Here is a 22,509-nt window from a genome sequence, read left to right on the forward strand (position 1 = left end):
ATTATGCTAAAAAAGAAAAAAAAGAAAGTAGGACATTTAAAAAAAAAAAAATGCATTCATGGTGGAGCTTGTCTTTTCCTTGATGGAACCAATCACAAGCTCCAGTCTTGGAGTTGCCTGCTAAGTTTCTCCCAGGCCTGAATCCAGTCTATTAGGATTACCGAAGAGGATTCAGCAGCACACTTCTGACGTTGCTGTTTTTTGGATTAATTTTTATGAAGCCTTGAAGTTTTTCTGCAAATAAACGCCTACACAGAAAGGATTATGATATTAATTTGAAGCAGAAACAGAACTTTAAAGGGATTTTCAGCACCAGCATTGTTCAAGACATGACATCATCAAACAGTAAGTTGTTAATATGCAAGATATGTGTTAGCTTATGTTATGTAGAAGTGCTGCTCTATTGACTGTTTATATGGAGTGGACATTATGTACTTTAATTCTACATGATGTCTATTTTTTTTTTTTTAACATAAATCTTGCCACATATTTAATAACTGGGTGCTATGCCAGTCTAATGAAATCATTTTTATCAAAATCAGTCATTGAACAGTTGGCATACTGCGCATTTGTGACATTGAGCTTTTAAGGGTCATGACTGCTGTTTGTGGTCTTGACGTGTGCCATGTCAGTATCTCAGAAAATTAGAATATTAACGCCAATACAAAAAAGGATTTTTAGAAATGTTGGCCAACTGAAATGTATGAACATGAAAAGTATGAGCATGTACAACATGCAACACTTAGTTGGGGCTCCTTTTGTCTGGATTACTGCAGCAATGCGGCCTGGCATGGAGTCGATCAGTCTGTGGCACTGCTCAGGTGTTATGAGAGCCCAGGTTGCTCTGATAGTGGCCTTCAGCTCTTCTGAATTGTTGGGTCTGGCGTATCACATCTTCCTCTTCACAATTGCCCATAGATGGGGTTAAGCGAATGGGGTTAAGTTTAGGCAAGTTTACTGGCCAATTAAGAGCAGGGATACCATGGTCCTTAAAGCAGGTACTGGTAGCTTTGGCACTGTGTGCAGGTGCCAAGTCCTGTTGGAAAATGAAATCTGCATCTCCATAAAGTTGGTCAGCAGCAGGAAGCACGAAGTGCTCTAAAACTTCCTGGTAGACGGCTGCATTGACCTTTGACCTCAGAAAACACAGTGGACCAACAGCAGCAGATGACATGGCACCCCAAACCATCACTGACTGTGGAAACTTTACACTGGACCACAAACAACATGGATTCTGTGCCTCTCTTCTCTTCCTCCAGACTCTGGGACCTTGATTTCCAAAGGAAATGCAACATTGACTTTGATCAGAGAACATAACTTTGGAGCACTCAGCAGCAGTCCAGTCCTTTTTGTCTTTAGCCCAGGCGAGAGGCTTCTGACGCCGTCTCTTGTTCAAGAGTGGCTTGACACGAGGACTGCGACAGCTGAAACCCATGTCTGCATACGTCTGTGTGTGGTGGTTCTTGAAGCACTGACTCCAGCTGCAGTCCACTCTTTGTGAATCTCCCCCTCATTTTTGAATGGGTTTGTTCCACAATCCTCTCCAGGGTGCGGTTATCACTGTTGCTTATACACTTTTTTTCTTCCACATTTTTTCCTTCCCTTCGTTTCTCTATTAATGTGCTTGTACACAGAGCTTTGTGAACAGCCAGCCTCTTTAGCAATAACCTTTTGTGTCTTGCCCTCCTTGTGCAAAGTGTCAAAGGTCATCTTTTGGACAACTGTCAAGTCAGCAGTCTTCCCCATGATTGTGTAGCTTACAGAATTAGACTGAGAGACCATTTAAAGGCCTTTGCAGGTGTTTTGAGTTAATTAGCTGTTTGGAGTATGGCACCAGGTGTTTTCAATATTGAACTTTTTCATAATATTGAATACTGAATTTGTTTTTTGTTTTTTTATTAATTGTCAGTTATAATAATCAAAATTAAAAGAAACAAACATTTGAAAAATATCCGTCTGTGAAATGAATGAATATAACATACAAATTTTACTTTTTGAATGGAACTACTGAAATAAATCAACTTTTTCATGATATTTTAATTTTATGATCACCACCTGTATATCAGTAGCTTCACTTTGACACTCCAGGGTTCTAGCTAGCAGTTGATCACCTAGCAGTGCACAATGCTGATGCTGTCCTGCGCTGGGCTGGGCTGAGAATTTCTCCAGTTAGATATCAGGATTATTCTATTCCTGCAATTAGCAGGAATAGTTAATAATTAATAGTTAATTTAAAATGTAATTATTGTAAACTTACCTTGAGATCTGAACTTGCTGAGCTCCAGGCAGCTTGGAATTCAGGATTTTTAAATGTCACTCAAATTAGAGTTTTTACTCAGAAACTCTTAGGGGAAAATTTTTTCTTTGTCTTTAATGAGTTTTCTGACATGTTACGGGTGCCTGCCGTTTAGTTTCTCTCTCTCCCTCCCTCCCGCAGGGGCGTCTCCTCCTAATCAGGGCTGCAGGATAAAGGGAGGCAATGTAGGAGGTGGCGGGAGAGAGGAGTGTGGTGGCGAAGCAGTCTGCGGAGTTTTACTCAGGTCATTTTACTGACATTAAAGATGAGATATGTGAAGGAAAAATAAGACTTTAAAAGAATTTGTCCAATAATGTTTGAGCCAGTTTTTAAGTGATGTCCTCCCTCGACTTAAACAAATAAATGACTGAATTTTTTAAACTTATTTATTATCTAAAAGTTTTTTTTCCCCCCTTAAGTGTTCTTCTGATTGGTTTTGACTATTTGAGCCTCACAAACTTCATCAGGGGAAGAATGAAAAACTTCCAGAAACATGCATCATGTGATCTGTGACGTCTCCAATCAGCCGTATCATGTTACTCACAGTAAGGAGCTGAGCTGCTGGTTCGAGTCCCGACGACCTCCTGACCTTCAGCGTCGACACACCAGCACTCCTGACCCCGCCCACTGCACTGCACAGGTCTGCACACACACACACAAACACAAACTGTGTATTTGGCTCACACAGGTGCAATTTTAAGGACTTTTAAGAGCCGTTACTCCTTCATGAAGGGAAAAAAACCAGGAAAAAGTTAAAGTTTTTAAATTGCATATTGTATATCTTTGAATGTTCATATTGTGACTCAGACTCTGTGCTGATTTCAGAAATCTGTTAGTCTCCAACCACTGTGCTGAGTTTCAAACTGTGCTGACACAAAATGCCAAAAATATTTCCAACATTAGTTCAGAGCAGGAAGCAGGTTTGTGGATCCTGAGCTGAGGGAAACTCAGTTAACCTCTGAGTGTGTTACCTCCCTGATTTATTATCAGCTCAGAATCAAATCTATAGCCTCCATCTTTCTGACTCTGAGACGCTGTCAGCCAGTTTCCCTGCACTGGAAACATTTACTGTAAATACAATCATGGTTTAAATCACATTTATCTGCACAAAGCTTTGGACACTGATGGAAAAATGTCTGTCACAGATGTTGGAGTGAAGATGAGGCAGAAATGCTTCTAAGACTCTAAAACTGAGCTAAATGTATTTACCGTGAGGCAGCTGCAGACAGTCTGATTGTAATCTGATTACATTTCATGATGTGTGTAAGGCTCCATTTTTGTTGACTTTCTTTCTCTACTCATGCACAGGCTCAGCTCAGTGTCGGGCCTGCTTCCTGTGATGGTGATCACAGTTTTTCACTTCATCGTCTCATGAATTGTGTCGTGTGTGTGATTCTTTACTTGGTTATAACCAAACTAAACTCGTACCTGAACCTGCCGTCCTCCGTGCAGTGAGGGACGTCATCTTGCTCTTTGGTAACAGCAACGCTTCGTAACAGCTCACATTGACTCAGAGTCTCTGACTCCAGCTGGTACTCTGAACGACAGCAAACAGCTTCATCAAACACCTGCATGCAGACTGCCTGTCAGTTATTAATTACATTTCAAATTAACATTAAATAAGTGCAGATGAGTAAATGGAACAGGGACTGAGTCCTGGATGTCTGCAGGGTTCATCAAATTAAAGACTCTGAAATACTTTAATACCTCACAGAAGCAATTATGGGTTAATTCAGCTGAACGGTGAGTAAATTTGTGCATTATGAGTCAATGAGCTGCTTGATTACGGTAAAACTCATCATCACAGTTATTTTTGATCAATATTAGTTAACATGATCACTCACTGACTTTGGAAAAATGGTGGATCTATTAACCTTTTAAAATAAAGAAATTATATTTAGTCTTATTAATTAATCAGATCTTAGAACTGAAACACGAATGAGCTTTATTTAAAAATCTGATCAAAGTGCAGCCCAGTAAAATCAGACTGGGAAGCAGGGAGGCACCGACAACAAGGACACAACAACAGGCTGTACATGGAAGAACTTAATTAAGTGGATTTTCATGAGCTTTAATTACAGCTCACCTGAAACTAATAAATGTGAGCTGAAAACCTGCCGCAGCCTGGTTACGACTGCATTCAGACTTTTACAGAGGGGTAAAGAGCTGTGCATAAAATGAGTGAATTCATCTACATCTGACTCTCAGCACAGCCCTGCTCCCAGCTGTTCACTGTGGCTCGCAGTAAAATAATAACAAACAGCCCCACACCACTCATAAACCATGTCATAAGCAAGTACCTGCGGCAGGCAGAGAGCCTCAGAGGTATTTTGTCTTCTCACAGCAGGAAATGAAGGAAACTCACACTGAGAACCAAGAGAAAGAAGAGCAGCTGTGCTTACCTGAAGCTTTGCCCTGCAGCAGCTTGGGGCAGCAGACCAGGATGCAGGCGATGCGGAGCAGCCAGGCCATCATCTCCGTGCTGACAGGCTGGAGTTTGCTGCCTCTTTATAAACCTGCACACCTGCTGAGTCACCGTGAGGAGGCCCTACAGAAAAATACTTCTTCATCCATCCAGCTGGAACCAGGAGTGCTCGACTACAACTCATGAGGCGAGCGGCGAGCCGTGAAGCCTTCTGATTGGATGAGAGGACTTAAAACTGGTGGCTCAGTGCTCATCATGATGCTTTATTTTTTTTTTTTATATGAGCAAACTGAAGCAGTTTCTGAAGAGCCAATCCACACCTGCCCCCTTCCCTCAGGTATTTGTATAGACTATGAGTTGAAAAGGACACAAACAGGCTTACAAAGACCTCAATAAAACACACAAAATGCACACAGACACTAAAGGCCAACACCAAAAGCAGTACAAGCAATGTCAAAACACAAACAGTAAAAGTACATTTAATTTGTCAGGCTTTTTAGCCTTTATTGAGACAGGACAGGGGAAGACACAGTCAGAGGCCTCAGGCAGAATCAGACCCACACCTGTAACAGCCTTACAGCATGTGGGTTGATTTCTAAACTCACTGAGTATTTACTGCAGTTTTGTGTTTTTATGAGAATGGCAATTGTCAGTTTTATTTGCATGTGGATGTTAAACCTCTATCAGGGCAAAGGCTGGAACTATAGCTTATTAATAACTTGTTCATGTATCAAAATTATAAGAAAATTAAAAATTAAAAACCTCTGCATGACTAATACAGGCGATACAGTTTTATTAGGGGTGGGACTTTAACACGTTAATTTCGATTAATTAATTATGGGGAAATTAACGCGTTAAAAATTTTAACGCATTTTAATGGCACTTTGCACCGTGGAACGTTTCTCAGTGCGCGAGTTCCCGGCATACAGATTATATCGACGCACAATGTCCAAATTAGGCGCCGAATCCTGCAAAGGACCCGCCCACGTCTTTCGCAGCCCACGAACACCACAAAGGCCGGATGGAGCGGCTAGCCTTCATATCAGCTGCCGTCACCTCTGCGTAGCTCATGTCGCCTAGCAACCGTGAGTGTGAAGCACAGCTGTGTAAAAACAGCTGATAAACAGAATGAACTTTTTCTCCTTTTTGTGGTTTAATTTTAAGTCTTTAATTCAAAATAAGCTGTTAAAACAAGCATAACACATTTCAGCATCAAGGAATACAGCTGAGAAAATGATTAATTTCCAACTATAACAAGTCAGACATTAATGTTGAATAAAACTATCCAGTTATGATGCTTAACTTTAATTTCAGGAGTTTGCTTATCACAGGAGCACTTCCACACGTCATTGGTCTGTGTAGTAGACTGGTGGGAAAATAAACAAAATTATGAAGTTTAAGCTTATGTATATTGATTCATTCATCAACTAAACTTAAATATTTCTCATGTCAAATATTGAAATGTGATTAAAATGCGATTAATTTCGATTAATTACAAAGCTTGTAATTAATTCGATTAATTTTTTTAATCGAGTCCCACCCCAAAGTTTTATATAACCTGTTTGGATTGTGAACATACTGCAGTTTGTCCAGAGTTTTGTTAGTCAGAAAAATATTGGACCGTAGTCCATGTGGGAGGTGATGAAGGCATGAATGAGGTTCACAGGAGTGATGGGCGGAGTCTGGAGATTTGTACAACCCCTGGCAAAAATGATGGAATCACCAGTCTCTGAGGATGTTCCTTCAGTTGTTTAATTTCGTAGAAAAAAAGCAGATCACAGACATGACAAAAAACTAAAGGCATTTCAAATGGCAACTTTCTGGCTTTAAGAAACACTAAAAGAAATCAAGAAAAATAATTGTGGTAGCCAGTAACAGTTAGATTGTTAGAACAAGCACAGGGAATAAATTATGGAATCACTCAATTCTGAGGAAAAAATTATGGAATCATGAAAAACAAACCGCACGGCTGGTGGCTCCCAGATTGTCATGGATTGATCTCTAAGCCTGGATGGCTCGGGCCGTTTTCAGGCGATTCTACTTTGTCACCATGATTGTCATGAATCCAAAATGCCAAACAAGTTCATGTTTCATGTTAGGTGGTCATGCCTCAAATTTCAATATCAAGTCTCAGAAATGTCTGATCTTCTTCACAGGAGTTAAACTGGACAAACTGACAGCTGTCCGTCTGGTTCTGTTCGCTGCTCACACGCTGCTCTTCATCATTGTGGCATCAGTAATAATCAAAGGTAATTTCCTCACAGTCATCTGTTTTTTTCTCCTCTCTCAGTCTACAGTGCCAGTCAAAAGTTCGGACACACATTTGACTGGTACTGTATCGCTGCAGAGCCGTTTTTTTTACCCATGAACTTTGGAGAGTTTCAGGAGAATCCGTTGGGATGTTTTCCACAGATGTCCTTTCTCACCTTTAGCTCTCAGCAGGAAATCGTCCTCTTTAGACGTGTTTGCACTTCTGAAACACTCAGCATGGTTCAGGTGATGGAGCGAGCAGGAGGCAGCACATTTGATGCCCACTCACTGGCAGTGATTCCACTGGAACACCAGCTGGACTATTCACAAAATAGCAGAATCCAACATCACACACAGGCTTTGTACTGAGCAGACCAACTAACTGTGTTGAATTTGTGTTCTCACATGCACCTCTATCGGGTGACGGCCCCTAAAGTTCAGGGCTATAGAGCATGTGTAAAAACAGCTTAGATGGTACACAGGAGTCACCAGAGCCAGAAGCTCTGAAAGAAATGGGTCCTGGAGCAGAAACTGGAATAATATTCACATAAATGTTCCAGACACATTTCAGGTGAAACCCACCAGAATGTCATCCCCATAGAGACTGTTTCTGCTCAGAGACCACCTAAAAATAAACCATGTAGCAGCAAAAAAAAAAAAAAGCAATTATTCCTAAAAGACAATTCAAGAAGTCCTCATTAAATTATGCGTCAGTTTTATTAGAAAGTATTAGAAAGCATTGCATACATTTTTATTGCTATGCAGATGATACTCAGCTGGGGTTGCAACGGTATGAGATTTTCACGGTATGATAATCGTCTCAGAAAATATCGCGGTATCACGGTTATTGCGGTATCACCGTATTTCACATATATTATTACAAGTTACACTGATCATTAAAGAAATAAAAGTTTTTTGTTCAACAAATCATTTTATTGTGCTTGGAACCATTTTTAATGACAGTTTTGTTTAAAATGTCTCCTTTAAAAAAAAAAAAAAAGCTATGTACCTCCTGTTTTTATTTGCAAATTTATTGATTTAATATTTAATATTGCAATATTAGAATGAGGAAAAAGACAAATCTTTAAATAAAAATGAATCTGTCACTTTAGAAAAGCTAATTCATGCATTTATTACTTCTAGGCTGGACTATTGTAATTCATTATTATCAGGCTGTCCTAAAAGCTCCCTGAAAAGCCTTCAGCTGATCCAAAATGCTGCAGCTAGAGTACTGACAGGGACTAGAAAGAGAGAGCAGATTTCTCCCATATTGGCTTCTCTTCATTGGCTCCCTGTTAAATCTAGAATAGAATTTAAAATCCTTCTCCTCACATACAAGGTCTTGAATAATCAGGCCCCATCTTATCTCAAAGACCTCATAGTACCATATCACCCCAACAGAGCACTTCACTCTCAGACTGCTGGCTTACTTGTGGTTCCTCGGATACTTAAGAGTAGAATGGGAGGCAGAGCCTTCAGCTTTCAGGCCCCTCTTCTGTGGAACCAGCTCCCAGCTTGGACTCAGGAGACAGACACCCTCTCTATTTTTAAGATTAGGCTGAAAACTTTCTAATGCTGGTCATGGGGGCTCATCTGATTGTTTGGGTGTTCTCTCTAATATTGTAGTTTTTAAATGTACAATCTAAAATGACTTAAGATGACTGATGATGTGATTTGGTGTTTTATATATTAAAAAAAAAAAAAGAAACCTGAATTCAAAATGTAAAATTGAAATTAATTGCAATTTTTTCACTAACAAATTACATCCTCACGTGAGACCAGAAATAATAAAAAAAATGCCATCAAACGTTTAATCATCATTGTTTTTTTTGTTGTTTTTTATGTAAGGAAAATTCATGTTTTAGCTGTTCTTCTTGTTGCCTTTACAGGACATGTTTGCAGGTTAGGAGCAGGCCAGCAGCAGAATGCTGAGAGACATTTGGAAGGTGAGTCACGTTATTACACAGGTATAAACAAACAAAGTCTGTGAATTCATTTGAATTTCATTGCAGTTCCTCTTTTAAATTTCTGTTTCCTCACAAAGAAGCCACTGAGTCTCTTTTTGATCTGAATCATTGCAAATGTTCTCTTTTGGCACCACTTGTCATGATATAGAAGTGAAACCTGTTTACCAGCACTGACCTGTCTGCTGCTGTCTTCTTCTTCTCTTCCTCATTATCTCACGTATGCTGTTTGAACTCTGCTCCCTGTTGTAGCCTCCACACTCCACTCAGGAGCTGAGAACCAACAAAGAAGAACAAGGCCATCACCACCATCACCTGTGATATACCTGCTGTAATCCTCCCCTGTGTGACTCTGTGGCTAATGTGATTTAACAGAGGTGTAACGTTGTAAAGTGTTCATGATTTTGTGGGTGCCTCAGTTTGGGTTCACGGTTTGGTTCGTTTCCTGATTATTTCAACAATCATTATTGATGTGCGATTACAGACAGAGACAGCTCTTTGGAATAAAGACAAAAACAAAAGTTATTTACTGACTTTAAGGTTCAATTCTAGTGATGGAAATAATATTTAAATTATTACATTTAAACAATCAAAAGGGAAGAGATGTACTGTCAGAGTCCTCTGGTATCAGAGCCAATGGCATCAGCGCTGTCACCTCACTAAACCATTTGTGTATGTGTATGACACTGATTCAAAAATCAACAAACACTTTGAATATCTGGGAGACAAGACGACAAACTGCACTTTACAGATCAGAGATGCTCAGGAGAGAGACGAGGCAACCTTTTGCTTCAGAATGGAAATCAATCATACTGAATTAGATTTTACTGAAAGCAGAGGAGTGACTGTCAGAGTTGTTGGTGAGAACAAAATCTCCTTATTCTGAGACAAATATTCATCATTAATATTAACACTTCAGAAGAAGCATTATGTACTATTGTACTGTGATGTAAAATGTAATTCACATTTTACATCACATTACATTACATTTTACAGTTAGCAAAATGTCAAAAAAGTAACTTAAAGGGCCAAATTGTCATGTTTTTGACATCAAATCGCGGATCGGAAGTAGGGGGCGAGACCCCTGCCCTAAATAGACCCTTTTATAGGATCCGCGCGCATTTTGGCAACGGACGTGAACTGCTACTCCATTCAAATCAATAAGAACGAGGAGACCGCACAGCATTTAAACGTGATTTAAAAGAGATACCAGCATCAAAATGTCTGCTGTTGCGTGTTTGGCTGTGAGAATTTCTACTCTACCAAAAGTGGACTGAAGTTGTACTGAATCCCACGGGATCACGGCTGTTTAAGAGAAAACGGAGGCATCTGTGGTTGCAAGCCATCAAATGTATTGATAAAAATTGGACTGAGGACACAATCATGACTGAGGAGAGGATCAGAAATGCTCACGTTTGAAGCGCCCATTTTATATCAGGTAAAGTTATTTATCTTCCCTTGTTTATACCGGGATGTCAGGTATCTAACGTAAACAGCATTAGCTGGTAGGCTATTTGGCTGTAGTGTGGCTATTTACAGGTGAGGCATCGCTGGACTCAGAGAGTCCTGATTTTTAAATTAATATTTAATCGCTCTACAGATAATGCAGTGCCAGTCAAAAGTCTGAGCAGACTCGCATATGAATGGTTGAGCGTGTATATACAGGGGTTGGACAATGAAACTGAAACACCTGGTTTTAGACCACAATAATTTATTAGTATGGTGTAGGGCCTCCTTTTGCGGCCAATACAGCGTCAATTCATCTTGGGAATGACATATACAAGTCCTGCACAGTGGTCAGAGGGATTTTAAGCCATTCTTCTTGCAGGATAGTGGCCAGGTCACGACGTGATGCTGATGGAGGAAAATGTTTCCTGACTCTCTCCTGCAAAACACCCCAAAGTGGCTCATTAATATTTAGATCTGGTGACTGTGCAGGCCATGGGAGATGTTCAACTTCACTTTCATGTTCATCAAACCAATCTTTCACCAGTCTTGCTGTGTGTATTGGTGCATTGTCATCCTGATACACGACACCGCCTTCAGGATACAATGTTTGAACCACTGGATGCACATGGTCCTCCAGAATGGTTCGGTAGTCCTTGGCAGTGACGCGCCCATCTAGCACAAGTATTGGGCCAAGGGAATGCAATGGCAGCCCATCACTGATCCACCCCCATGCTTCACTCTGGGCATGCAACAGTCTGGGTGGTACGCTTCTTTGGGGCTTCTCCACACCGTAACTCTCTCAGATGTGGGGAAAACAGTAAAGGTGGACTCATCAGAGAACAATACATGTTTCACATTGTCCACAGCCCAAGATTTGCGCTCCTTGCACCATTGAAACCGATGTTTGGCACTGGCACGAGTGACCAAAGGTTTGGCTATAGCAGCCCGGCCGTGTATATTGACCCTGTGGAGCTCCCAACGGACAGTTTTGGTGGAAACGGGAGAGCTGAGGTGCACATTTAATTCTGCCGTGATTTGGGCAGCCATGGTTTTATGTTTTTTGGATACAATCCGGGTTAGCACCCGAACATCCCTTTCAGACAGCTTCCTCTTGCTCCACAGTTAATCCTGTTGGATGTGGTTCGTCCTTCTTGGTGGTATGCTGACATTACCCTGGATACTGTGGCTCTTGATACATCACAAAGACTTGCTGTCTTGGTCACAGATGCGCCAGCAAGACGTGCACCAACAATTTGTCCTCTTTTGAACTCTGGTATGTCACCCATAATGTTGTGTGCATTGCAATATTTTGAGCAAAACTGTGCTCTTACCCTGCTAATTGAACCTTCACACTCTGCTCTTACTGGTGCAGTGTGCAATTAATGAAGATTGGCCACCAGGCTGGTCCAATTTAGCCATGAAACCTCCCACACTAAAATGACAGGTGTTTCAGCTTCATTGTCCAACCCCTGTATATACATATTTTTTTTCATTGTAAATCAATATCTGCAGCCGGAAAACTCTTAACAAGCTAGAAAAGCAATCTGAATAAGTACTCACGCTGCCACGCAGGTACGTTCCGCTGTGAGGACGTAGTTCTCTGACTTGTTTACAATGACCCGAGCCTCATACACAGCACTCCTGTTTCCTTGTCTTAGACTTGGAAGAACTTCTGCCTTCAAGACACAAAACTCAGAGTCTGTATCATGATATTTGATGTTCGGTATGTAATTGTAAGCATCCAGTGACTTATGTGCGCTGCAACTTCTCTCCAGTGTATAAGCTGGGTTTCTCCACCAGATACACTTATATATATATCCGCCCACGGATACTGGGCCACTTGCTGACTAGGGTTTAATCCCGGGATCCGGGATTCCCGGGAAATGCGATCAGAACCATTTCCCGTTTCCCGGGAAACGTTAGACAGGAAACCGGGAAAAAAGTCACGCGCGTCGATTTGACTTTCAGAAAGAAAAGAAAGCTTCAGAATGTTAAATTTAAGGAAATATTGAGAGAAGGGTTCGTTTAATGCGAAAAGCATTACTCTTCATTTCAGGCACGTTCAGCCTCCGTTTAAGGCTTCAGCCTTCATCTCAAGCGTTTTAATAGAGGTATTACACAGTTGTACTTTTTTCCTCTTTAATTTGTTGAAATCGTAGGCAATGTGTTTACCCTAAGGTATTTTGTATTATATAATTTTATACTATTATATATTGTTATATTGCATTATATAGCCTATAAAATATGCCTGCCCTGAACAATAAAGAAATATCTGTTTAACTTCGAGTGTTTCTTTTCCTCGTTTGCAGCCGCTTACTAACAATCATGAATTAGGATACGGGCCTAATGTGTGAAGAAATTATCATGAAATAGATTGCTTTAACATATTTCGCTTTTAAAATGGAGTTGAGTAAAATGTATATTTTTTAGGCTACAAGGATTGGCCAGTTGTTCAAAAGACGATTCACAGCGAACCTACTTTAACCCTCAGACACAGTGTTATAAATTTGTTGTTGCCAGAATGGCAATGACCAAGTCGTAGTGCATTACTCAAGGCCCTGTGTTATGCCATATTATAGTGTAGTACGGTAATTAACTTTTCAATGACTATTACAGCGTTCCACTGGTGGAGATATAGCGCAACAGATGTCGCCACGACAGCGTGGCTGAGCCTTTATCAATGCTGTGGAGATGAACCGTATTGTTTTGCACCAGCAATTGTAAAATAGCTTGGTATAATTCCATGTACAATGGAGGAATATTCGAATTATATTTGTTAAGGGATTGTTGAGGAACGATACAACACCGCATAGCTCGAGCACTCGAATGTCGAGATGTAGGTTTTATTGCGTTAATCAAGCCGACGTTACCCCCTACTGGGCATAACAGGACATAGCTGGAAAGCTACCTCTACAATATCACAATAGGTTAAGGCCGACACAGGCTACAGAAGGCCTAATTAAAATAAATAAATAAATAAACTTTTTCCCGGGATTCCCAGGAAATGGCTCGTCATTTCCCGGGATTTGATTCATGTCATTTTAGGGAAAAATATTAAACCCTATTGCTGACATACCACAGGAATCAGAGTCGGTTGCTGGTGGTCAAAATTACTTTTTGCAGGTAGTTTTCACGATCTTTTGTTGATAATCCCTTCTCGTACATTGAAACACTATTGAACTCCGCTGTACTTCCGTTTCCAAAATGCGCGCGCATTGCTACCTATGTCATCATTGTTTACAAACAGTAAAAGGGTCTATATGTTTAGAAGTACTAGGGCTGGGCGATATGGACCAAAATAGTATCTGAATATTTTTTACCTGAATGATGATATACGAAATATATCTTGATATTTTTTTCTTCATAAAGGTATAAACAAAAAGGCACTTCTGAGTCAAAGCTACATGTCCCAAATGTCACACAGACACTTTGATTAACATTCAGCTGTAGCTGTAGATGTACGTGAGAAATTTCTCAAAAATAAACCACTGGCATTTAAATAATAATGCTCCTCAAATAAATTAATGCTTTTTTTCCTCCATAACAAAAGACTTGCAGCCGTGCTATTAAAATGTAAACAGAAAAGATCCAGAGCAAAAATAGCAAAAGGCTGACTGATTCTTTAAAAAAAACCAGTCTGCAATGAAGTACACTTCACCAAAGTGCTTCCTCCTGTGTAAGATAAACATGTAAACAGACTGAAAGCACAAACTTCCATTCTTCAGTCAGCAGGATTTGTGAAGCCATAGACATGTATGCTGACGTATCACCCATGTCTGTATACGTCTGTGTGTGGTGGTTCTTGAAGCACTGACTCCAGCTGCAGTCCACTCTTTGTGAATCTCCCTCACATTTTTGAATGGCTTTTGTTCCATAGTCCTCTCCAGGGTGCGGTTATCCCTATTGCTTCTACACCTTTTTCTACCACATCTTTTCCTTCCCTCTGCCTCTCTATTAATGTGCTTGGACACAGAGCTCTGTGAACAGCCAGCCTCTTTAGCAATGACCTTTGTGTCTTGACCTCCTTGTGCAAGGTGTCAAAGGTCATCTTTTTGACAACTGTCAAGTCAGCAGTCTTCCCCATGATTGTGTAGCCTACAGAACTAGACTGATTTAAGGCCTTTAAGGCCGTTGCAGGTGTTTGGAGTTAATTAGCTGATTAGAATGTGGCACCAGGTGTCTTCAATATTGAACCTTTTCACAATATTCATATTTTTTTAAAACTTTATATAAATCGCCCAGTCCTAGGATCAACTTCATATTTGGTCAGTCTAATCTACACACTGGGGGAAGCTAAATTTCAAAACTGGTGAGTTTTCATTTGAGGCCGTGGCGCCACACCAAATTTAGATCACCCGCCAGTAAATTTTGATAGGCTCACATTAACACATACATTATCCAATCTGGACCAAACTTCTTCAGTAGGATAAGGCTCCGCCCCTGAACAGATCCATATGACAATTAATGACAGTCACAGCACCACCTAGTGGGAGAGGGAAATGTTATGCTTTACACTTTGAGGTACAGCTCCAAGGTGGTTAAGCAGAACATCTCAAATTTAGGCAGGAAAGGCTTAAAGAGTTGGTGTTATATTGTTTTCAAAACTGAGTTTTCGATAAAGGGCGTGACCCTGGCAGGATGGCTGTAACTCAAAGCTACAATGCTCAATCTGCACCAAACTACAGTGGTTTGATAAGCCTCCTGTCCCGATCACATTGACATGCATTTAGTCCGTAAAAATTTGAGTGCCACCTAGTAGGACCTGGAAATATTATGACATGCCACAGTTCATACTCTGATGTACTACTCCTCCCTGTTCTAATCAACCCACCTCAAAAGTGGTCTGAATAAACATCAGGGATTGGTGATGATTCAGTGCAAAAATTCTGAGTTTTCATTCAACAGCGCACCCTGGTGGCCAGCCAATTTGCCAAGAAACAATTGGCCCTTGATTGAGGGAGGTTGGATAGTTCAAAAACTCATGAAATATGGAACACACCTCTGTCAGGATGTACGCTTTTAGGTTTGATTGCCTGAATATGGCAAAATGGCTCCACAGCGCCACCTAGAAGCCCCCCCCCCCCCAAAAAAACAAACAAACAAAAAAAAATAAATAAAAATCAGCCCCAGCGCTACACTTTATTTACATATCTGAAATTTTGTGGGCTCGTGTAACATCCTAAGATGTGCAAAAAAGTCTGTTGACACCATACCTGAAACCCAACAGGAAGTCAGCCATGTTGAATTTAAGGTGTCATTTCTGCTGTGCTTTTTTTTTTTTTTTTTTTGCCATTTTCAGGCCTTGTATTTGAATGAACTACTCCTAGGGCGTTCAGTCCAGTGAGGCCAAAATGGGACATCATCTAGGCAAGTGGCTTATCAAAAGTTATCCAAGGTTTTATAGAATATCAAAAGGTACTGTAGTAGCAATACATACTGTGTATGCTGTATATAAATTTACCTGCTACAAATGTATATAGTGTTTTGATATGTGTGTATATGTATATTATATGTATTTTATGTATATAGGGTTTTCAATTTTATTTTGTTTTATTTTATTTAATCCTTCTCTGTACTTGAGATGCTGTAATAAGCAAATTTCCCTTCGTGGAATCATTAAAGTTTTATCTTATCTTCTGTAATTTCATTATATATTTGTGTAGTAATAATAGAGGTATTCTGTTCCTGTTAAGGGTTAACCCGAACCCTATTATCATTGTTTTATCCTTTTAGCTGTAGAGCACTGTAGTGAATGGCTGCTGTATCTAAATGTGCTTCTAAATAAACTTAACACACTGTTAGAAACTCAGCCAAAAATGGAAAATGAGGAACGCTTCACGAATTTGCGTGTCATCCTTGCGCAGGGGCCATGCTAATCTTCTCTGTATCGTTCCAATTTTAGTATATGTGCTACCGAAGTAACACGAAAGCCCCATAGACGTCTGTTTTATATATGGACGACTGTCCTGGGAGCTCTCAGAGTCAGGGTTTGAGGAGGAGCTGAAGCTTAAACTGGGTCTGAGCTGACAGGAAGTGGCAGCACAAACACCTCTGGGTGCTGCTGGGTCAGATTTATGCCTGGAATAAGTCACATGGGCTCAGTGGGACTCAGTTTGGGTCTGTTCCTGGTGCTCTGGTTCAGTCTAAGCCTCTGAGAGGCACAGAGGCATTGTGGGATATTTACACAGGCAGAGGTTGCGTCAGGGGGTCAGGATTGGATGCCTGAAGGCGCCAGAACAAAAACTGGCTCACAGCTCCCCCTCCCACAGTCACACTGTAGAGAAACCTAACCCCCGACCAACCCCCCACCGACCCTGCGGGGTCAGACACTGAGACGAGGGGGGAGGGAAAGAGAGGAAATCACTCAGCCTGATGTGTGTGCAGGAAGAGACGGCACATAAAAACCCAATGAGGAGCACAGAAAGACCTTTCGGGGTCTGGGTCCTGCAGCAGGACTCAGAGCAGGAGGCTTTTCTGAGCCGCGGCACGACCTGGACTCACGTCCTGCTTGTTATCCTGCTCCTGACCGCCTCTGAAACAGCTCCTGATCTGGACTCTACTTTAAAACCACCTTCAGCACCTTTTATACCATTTGTGTGAGTGTGTCTGTTTGAATCTGACTTTACTGTCTTTATTTCCGCATTTAGAGTGAAGGCGGAACACACTGCTTTTGTTTCAATTTAACGACAAACAGCTGCAGTTCCACCAACCTGCCACAGGGCGTCACTGTCTGACCAGTGGTGGGATCATCAGAGAAAACATTTGATATGTTAGAGAAAAGTCTGAAATTATTAAATTAAAAACTAAATATCCTTAAAAAAAAAAGTTTTCAGTGTTTTTGTGATCATAGATACTTTTGTCAGATGTAAATTTGGTCTGAAAAATCTAATTCTTTCACATTAAGCAGAAAAGAACAAAATAACAGCCGTCACTTGATCATTTCCAAAAAGGTATTACTGACCATAAAATTCAGTCCATCCATCTCCTTTCATTTGCCTAATTCAGGCTCATGAGAGGGCTGGAGAGTAAATGTAATTCATTTTATATATAGTGCCAAATGACAACAGTAACGTCAATATGCTTTGTATTATGAGGCAGGCATGTCCAAAGTCCAGCCCTTGAGCGAATCACAATCCGAGCTCAGATTTTATATGGAATGTGTTATTTCTGGCCTGCTGGCACACAACAATGAATACAATTCCACGTGCAGTTCCTCTTTTTTAACTCATGGAGGCAGCATTGTGCCATAAAACCTCAAAAAGAAGAAGAAGAAGAAGATTGTGTAATAGAATAACTATGCAGCTTGGGTGGAGGGTCATAGGTGACACACAGGGCTCTGCAAGTGTATGTTGGCAATTCAACACTTAACCGGCTGAATGAAATTTGCTCTGACCCTTCAGCTCTTATGGCTACAGCAAGTAGAAAAAGTAAAGTTGATAATGAAGGGTGCTGCTTGCAGGAAAGGAGGGATATATATACATTTTTTTTCACTGAAACCCAGAATAACTGCCTGCCTTATTTGCTATGAGACTGTTGCCTTGTTTGAGGAACATTATGTGAAGAGACACTATGAGGCATAACATGCTAATACAAATGACAAACTGTCAGACAGTGACCGTGCTGAAAAAGCAATTTGTTTGACCCTAATGACGCTCCACCTCACCGGCAGCTGGAGCTGACGGAGCTTCGGTGTGACAGTGACACCAGCACTGACCTACATGAGATCAAGTTTCCAGAAATGCAAACACTTGCAAAGAAGTGTTTGGCTCCAGATACTGGTGTGAGCAGACTTTCTCTGTTCTGAACAAGAGTCACTTCAGATCAAGACTAAGTGACTCCCACAACCTTCTACCGCTATGCATGCTTAACGTGTGAAACATTTTAATTTAGCACATTGTCATCCTGATACACGACACCGCCTTCAGGATACAATGTTTGAACCACTGGATGCACATGGTCCTCCAGAATGGTTCGGTAGTCCTTGGCAGTGACGCGCCCATCTAGCACAAGTATTGGGCCAAGGGAATGCCATGGCAGCCCATCACTGATCCACCCCCATGCTTCACTCTGGGCATGCAACAGTCTGGGTGGTACGCTTCTTTGGGGCTTCTCCACACCGTAACTCTCCCAGATGTGGGGAAAACAGTAAAGGTGGACTCATCAGAGAACAATACATGTTTCACATTGTCCACAGCCCGAGATTTGCGCTCCTTGCACCATTGAAACCGATGTTTGGCATTGGCACGAGTGACCAAAGGTTTGGCTATAGCAGCCCGGCCGTGTATATTGACCCTGTGGAGCTCCCAACTAGGGTTTAATATTTTTCCCGAAAATGACATGAATCAAATCCCGGGAAATGACGAGCCATTTCCCGGGAATCCCGGGAAAAAGTTTATTTATTTTTTTATTTTAATTAGGCCTTCTGTAGCCTGTGTCGGCCTTAACCTATTGTGATATTGTAGAGGTAGCTTTCCAGCTATGTCCTGTTATGCCCAGTAGGGGGCAATTTTGGCTTGATTAATGCAATAAAACCTACATCTCGACATTTGAGTGCTCGAGCTATGCGGTGTTGTATCGTTCCTCAACACTCCCTTAACAAATATAATTCGAATATTCCTCCATTGTACATGGAATTATACCAAGATATTTTACAGCTGCTGGTGCAAAACAATACGGTTCATCTCCACACAGCATTGATAAAGGCTCAGCCACGCTGTCGTGGCGACATCTGTTGCGCTATATCTCCACCAGTGGAACGCTGTAATAGTCATTGAAAAGTTAACTACCGTACTACACTATAATATGACATAACACAGGGCCTTGAGTAATGCACTACGACTTGGTCATTGCCATTCTGGCAACAACAAATTTATAACACCGTGTCTGAGGGTTAAAGTAGGTTCGCTGTGAATCGTCTTTTGAAAAACTGGCCAATCCTTATAGCCTAAAAAATATACATTTTACTCAACTCCATTTTAAAAGCGAAATATGTTAAAGCAATCTATTTCATGATACTTTCTTCACACATTAGGCCCGTATCCTAATTCATGATTGTTAGTAAGCGGCTGCAAACGAGGAAAAGAAACACTCGAAGTTAAACAGATATTTCTTTATTGTTCAGGGCAGGCATATTTTATAGGCTATATAATGCAATATAACAATATATAATAATATAAAATTATATAATACAAAATACAAACACATTACCTACGATTTCAACAAATTAAAGAGGAAAAAAGTACAACTGTGTAATACCTCTATTAAAACGCTTGAGATGAAGGCTGAAGCCTTAAACGGAGGCTGAACGTGCCTGAAATGAAGAGTAATGCTTTTCGCATTAAACGAACCCTTCTCTTTCCTTAAATTTAACATTCTGAAGCTTTCTTTTCTTTCGGAAAGTCAAATCGACGCGCGCGACTTTTTTCCCGGTTTCCCGTCTAACGTTTCCCGGGAAACGGGAAATGGTTCTGATCGCATTTCCCGGGAATCCCGGATCCCGGGATTAAACCCTACTCCCAACGGACAGTTTTGGTGGAAACGGGAGAGCTGAGGTGCACATTTAATTCTGCCGTGATTTGGGCAGCCATGGTTTTATGTTTTTTGGATACAATCCGGATTAGCACCCGAACATCCCTTTCAGACAGCTTCCTCTTGCTCCACAGTTAATCCTGTTGGATGTGGTTCGTCCTTCTTGGTGGTATGCTGACATTACCCTGGATACTGTGGCTCTTGATACATCACAAAGACTTGCTGTCTTGGTCACAGATGCGCCAGCAAGACGTGCACCAACAATTTGTCCTCTTTTGAACTCTGGTATGTCACCCATAATGTTGTGTGCATTGCAATATTTTGAGCAAAACTGTGCTCTTACCCTGCTAATTGAGCCTTCACACTCTGCTCTTACTGGTGCAGTGTGCAATTAATGAAGATTGGCCACCAGCCTGGTCCAATTTACCCATGAAACCTCCCACACTAAAATGACAGGTGTTTCAGTTTCATTGTCCAACCCCTGTATATATATTTTTTTTCATTGTAAATCAATAATATCTGCAGCCAGAAAACTCTTAACAAGCTAGAAAAGCAATCTGAATAAGTACTCACGCTGCCACGCAGGTACGTTCCGCTGTGAGGACGTAGTTCTCTGACTTGTTTACAATGACCCGAGCCTCATACACAGCACTCCTGTTTCCTTGTCTTAGACTTGGAAGAACTTCTGCCTTCAAGACACAAAACTCAGAGTCTGTATCATGATATTTGATGTTCGGTATGTAATTGTAAGCATCCAGTGACTTATGTGCGCTGCAACTTCTCTCCAGTGTATAAGCTGGGTTTCTCCACCAAATACACTTATATATATCCGCCCACGGATACTGGGCCATTTGCTGACTAGGGTTTAATCCCGGGATCCGGGATTCCCGGGAAATGCGATCAGAACCATTTCCCGTTTCCCGGGAAACGTTAGACGGGAAACCGGGAAAAAAGTCGCGCGCGTCGATTTGACTTTCAGAAAGAAAAGAAAGCTTCAGAATGTTAAATTTAAGGAAATATTGAGAGAAGGGTTCGTTTAATGCGAAAAGCATTACTCTTCACTTCAGGCACGTTCAGCCTCCGTTTAAGGCTGGCTTCAGCCTTCATCTCAAGCGTTTTAATAGAGGTATTACACAGTTGTACTTTTTTCCTCTTTAATTTGTTGAAATCGTAGGCAATGTGTTTACCCTAAGGTATTTTGTATTATATAATTTTATACTATTATATATTGTTATATTGCATTATATAGCCTATAAAATATGCCTGTCCTGAACAATAAAGAAATATCTGTTTAACTTCGAGTGTTTCTTTTCCTCGTTTGCAGCCGCTTACTAACAATCATGAATTAGGATACGGGCCTAATGTGTGAAGAAATTATCATGAAATAGATTGCTTTAACATATTTCGCTTTTAAAATGGAGTTGAGTAAAATGTATATTTTTTAGGCTATAAGGATTGGCCAGTTTTTCAAAAGACGATTCACAGCGAACCTACTTTAACCCTCAGACACAGTGTTATAAATTTGTTGTTGCCAGAATGGCAATGACCAAGTCGTGGTGCATTACTCAAGGCCCTGTGTTATGCCATATTATAGTGTAGTACGGTAGTTAACTTTTCAATGACTATTACAGCGTTCCACTGGTGGAGATATAGCGCAACAGATGTCGCCACGACAGCGTGGCTGAGCCATTATCAATGCTGTGTGGAGATGAACCGTATTGTTTTGCACCAGCAATTGTAAAATAGCTTGGTATAATTCCATGTACAATGGAGGAATATTCGAATTATATTTGTTAAGGGATTGTTGAGGAACGATACAACACCGCATAGCTCGAGCACTCGAATGTCGAGATGTAGGTTTTATTGCGTTAATCAAGCCGACGTTACCCCCTACTGGGCATAACAGGACATAGCTGGAAAGCTACCTCTACAATATCACAATAGGTTAAGGCCGACACAGGCTACAGAAGGCCTAATTAAAATAAATAAATAAATAAACTTTTTCCCGGGATTCCCGGGAAATGGCTCGTTATTTCCCGGGATTTGATTCATGTCATTTTCGGGAAAAATATTAAACCCTATTGCTGACATACCACAGGAATCGGAGTCGGTTGCTGGTGGTCAAAATTACTTTTTGCAGGTAGTTTTCACGATCTTTTGTTGATAATCCCTTCTCGTACATTGAAACACTATTGAACTCCGCTGTACTTCCGTTTCCAAAATGCGCGCGCATTGCTACCTATGTCATCATTGTTTACAAACAGTAAAAGGGTCTATATGTTTAGAAGTACTAGGGCTGGGCGATATGGACCAAAATAGTATCTGAATATTTTTTACCTGAATGATGATATACGAAATATATCTTGATATTTTTTTCTTCATAAAGGTATAAACAAAAAGGCACTTCTGAGTCAAAGCTACATGTCCCAAATGTCACACAGACACTTTGATTAACATTCAGCTGTAGCTGTAGATGTACGTGAGAAATTTCTCAAAAATAAACCACTGGCATTTAAATAATAATGCTCCTCAAATAAATTAATGCTTTTTTTCCTCCATAACAAAAGACTTGCAGCCGTGCTATTAAAATGTAAACA

The 22,509-nt window shown here is 40.8% G+C and overlaps 1 protein-coding gene and 1 non-coding gene across 3 annotated transcripts in view; both read right to left on the reverse strand.

The window, feature by feature from the left end:
* The window catches only part of tg (thyroglobulin), a 71,210-nt gene that overhangs the window by 26,705 nt on the left and 21,996 nt on the right, over positions 1 to 22,509 (reverse strand). Inside the window, exons 1-5 of one of the 2 annotated variants that reach the window (XM_030750211.1) lie at positions 11,945 to 12,067; positions 9,114 to 9,208; positions 4,699 to 4,844; positions 3,725 to 3,833; positions 2,841 to 2,938 (exon numbers count right to left, since the gene is read on the reverse strand). In XM_030750211.1, the coding sequence (XP_030606071.1) occupies positions 2,841 to 2,938; positions 3,725 to 3,833; positions 4,699 to 4,771 (280 nt within the window). In that variant the 5' untranslated portion in view covers positions 4,772 to 4,844; positions 9,114 to 9,208; positions 11,945 to 12,067. Of the gene's footprint in view, positions 1 to 2,840; positions 2,939 to 3,724; positions 3,834 to 4,698; positions 4,845 to 9,113; positions 9,209 to 11,944; positions 12,068 to 22,509 lie in introns of those variants that run through there. The other variant, XM_030750212.1, reaches the window with a different exon arrangement.
* Positions 16,204 to 16,309, reverse strand: LOC115795158 (U6 spliceosomal RNA). The gene has a single exon (XR_004021231.1). It is a non-coding gene; the product is annotated as a U6 spliceosomal RNA (small nuclear RNA).

Source organism: Archocentrus centrarchus, chromosome 16 (assembly GCF_007364275.1).
Source record: "Archocentrus centrarchus isolate MPI-CPG fArcCen1 chromosome 16, fArcCen1, whole genome shotgun sequence".
Taxonomy (NCBI): domain Eukaryota; kingdom Metazoa; phylum Chordata; class Actinopteri; order Cichliformes; family Cichlidae; genus Archocentrus; species Archocentrus centrarchus.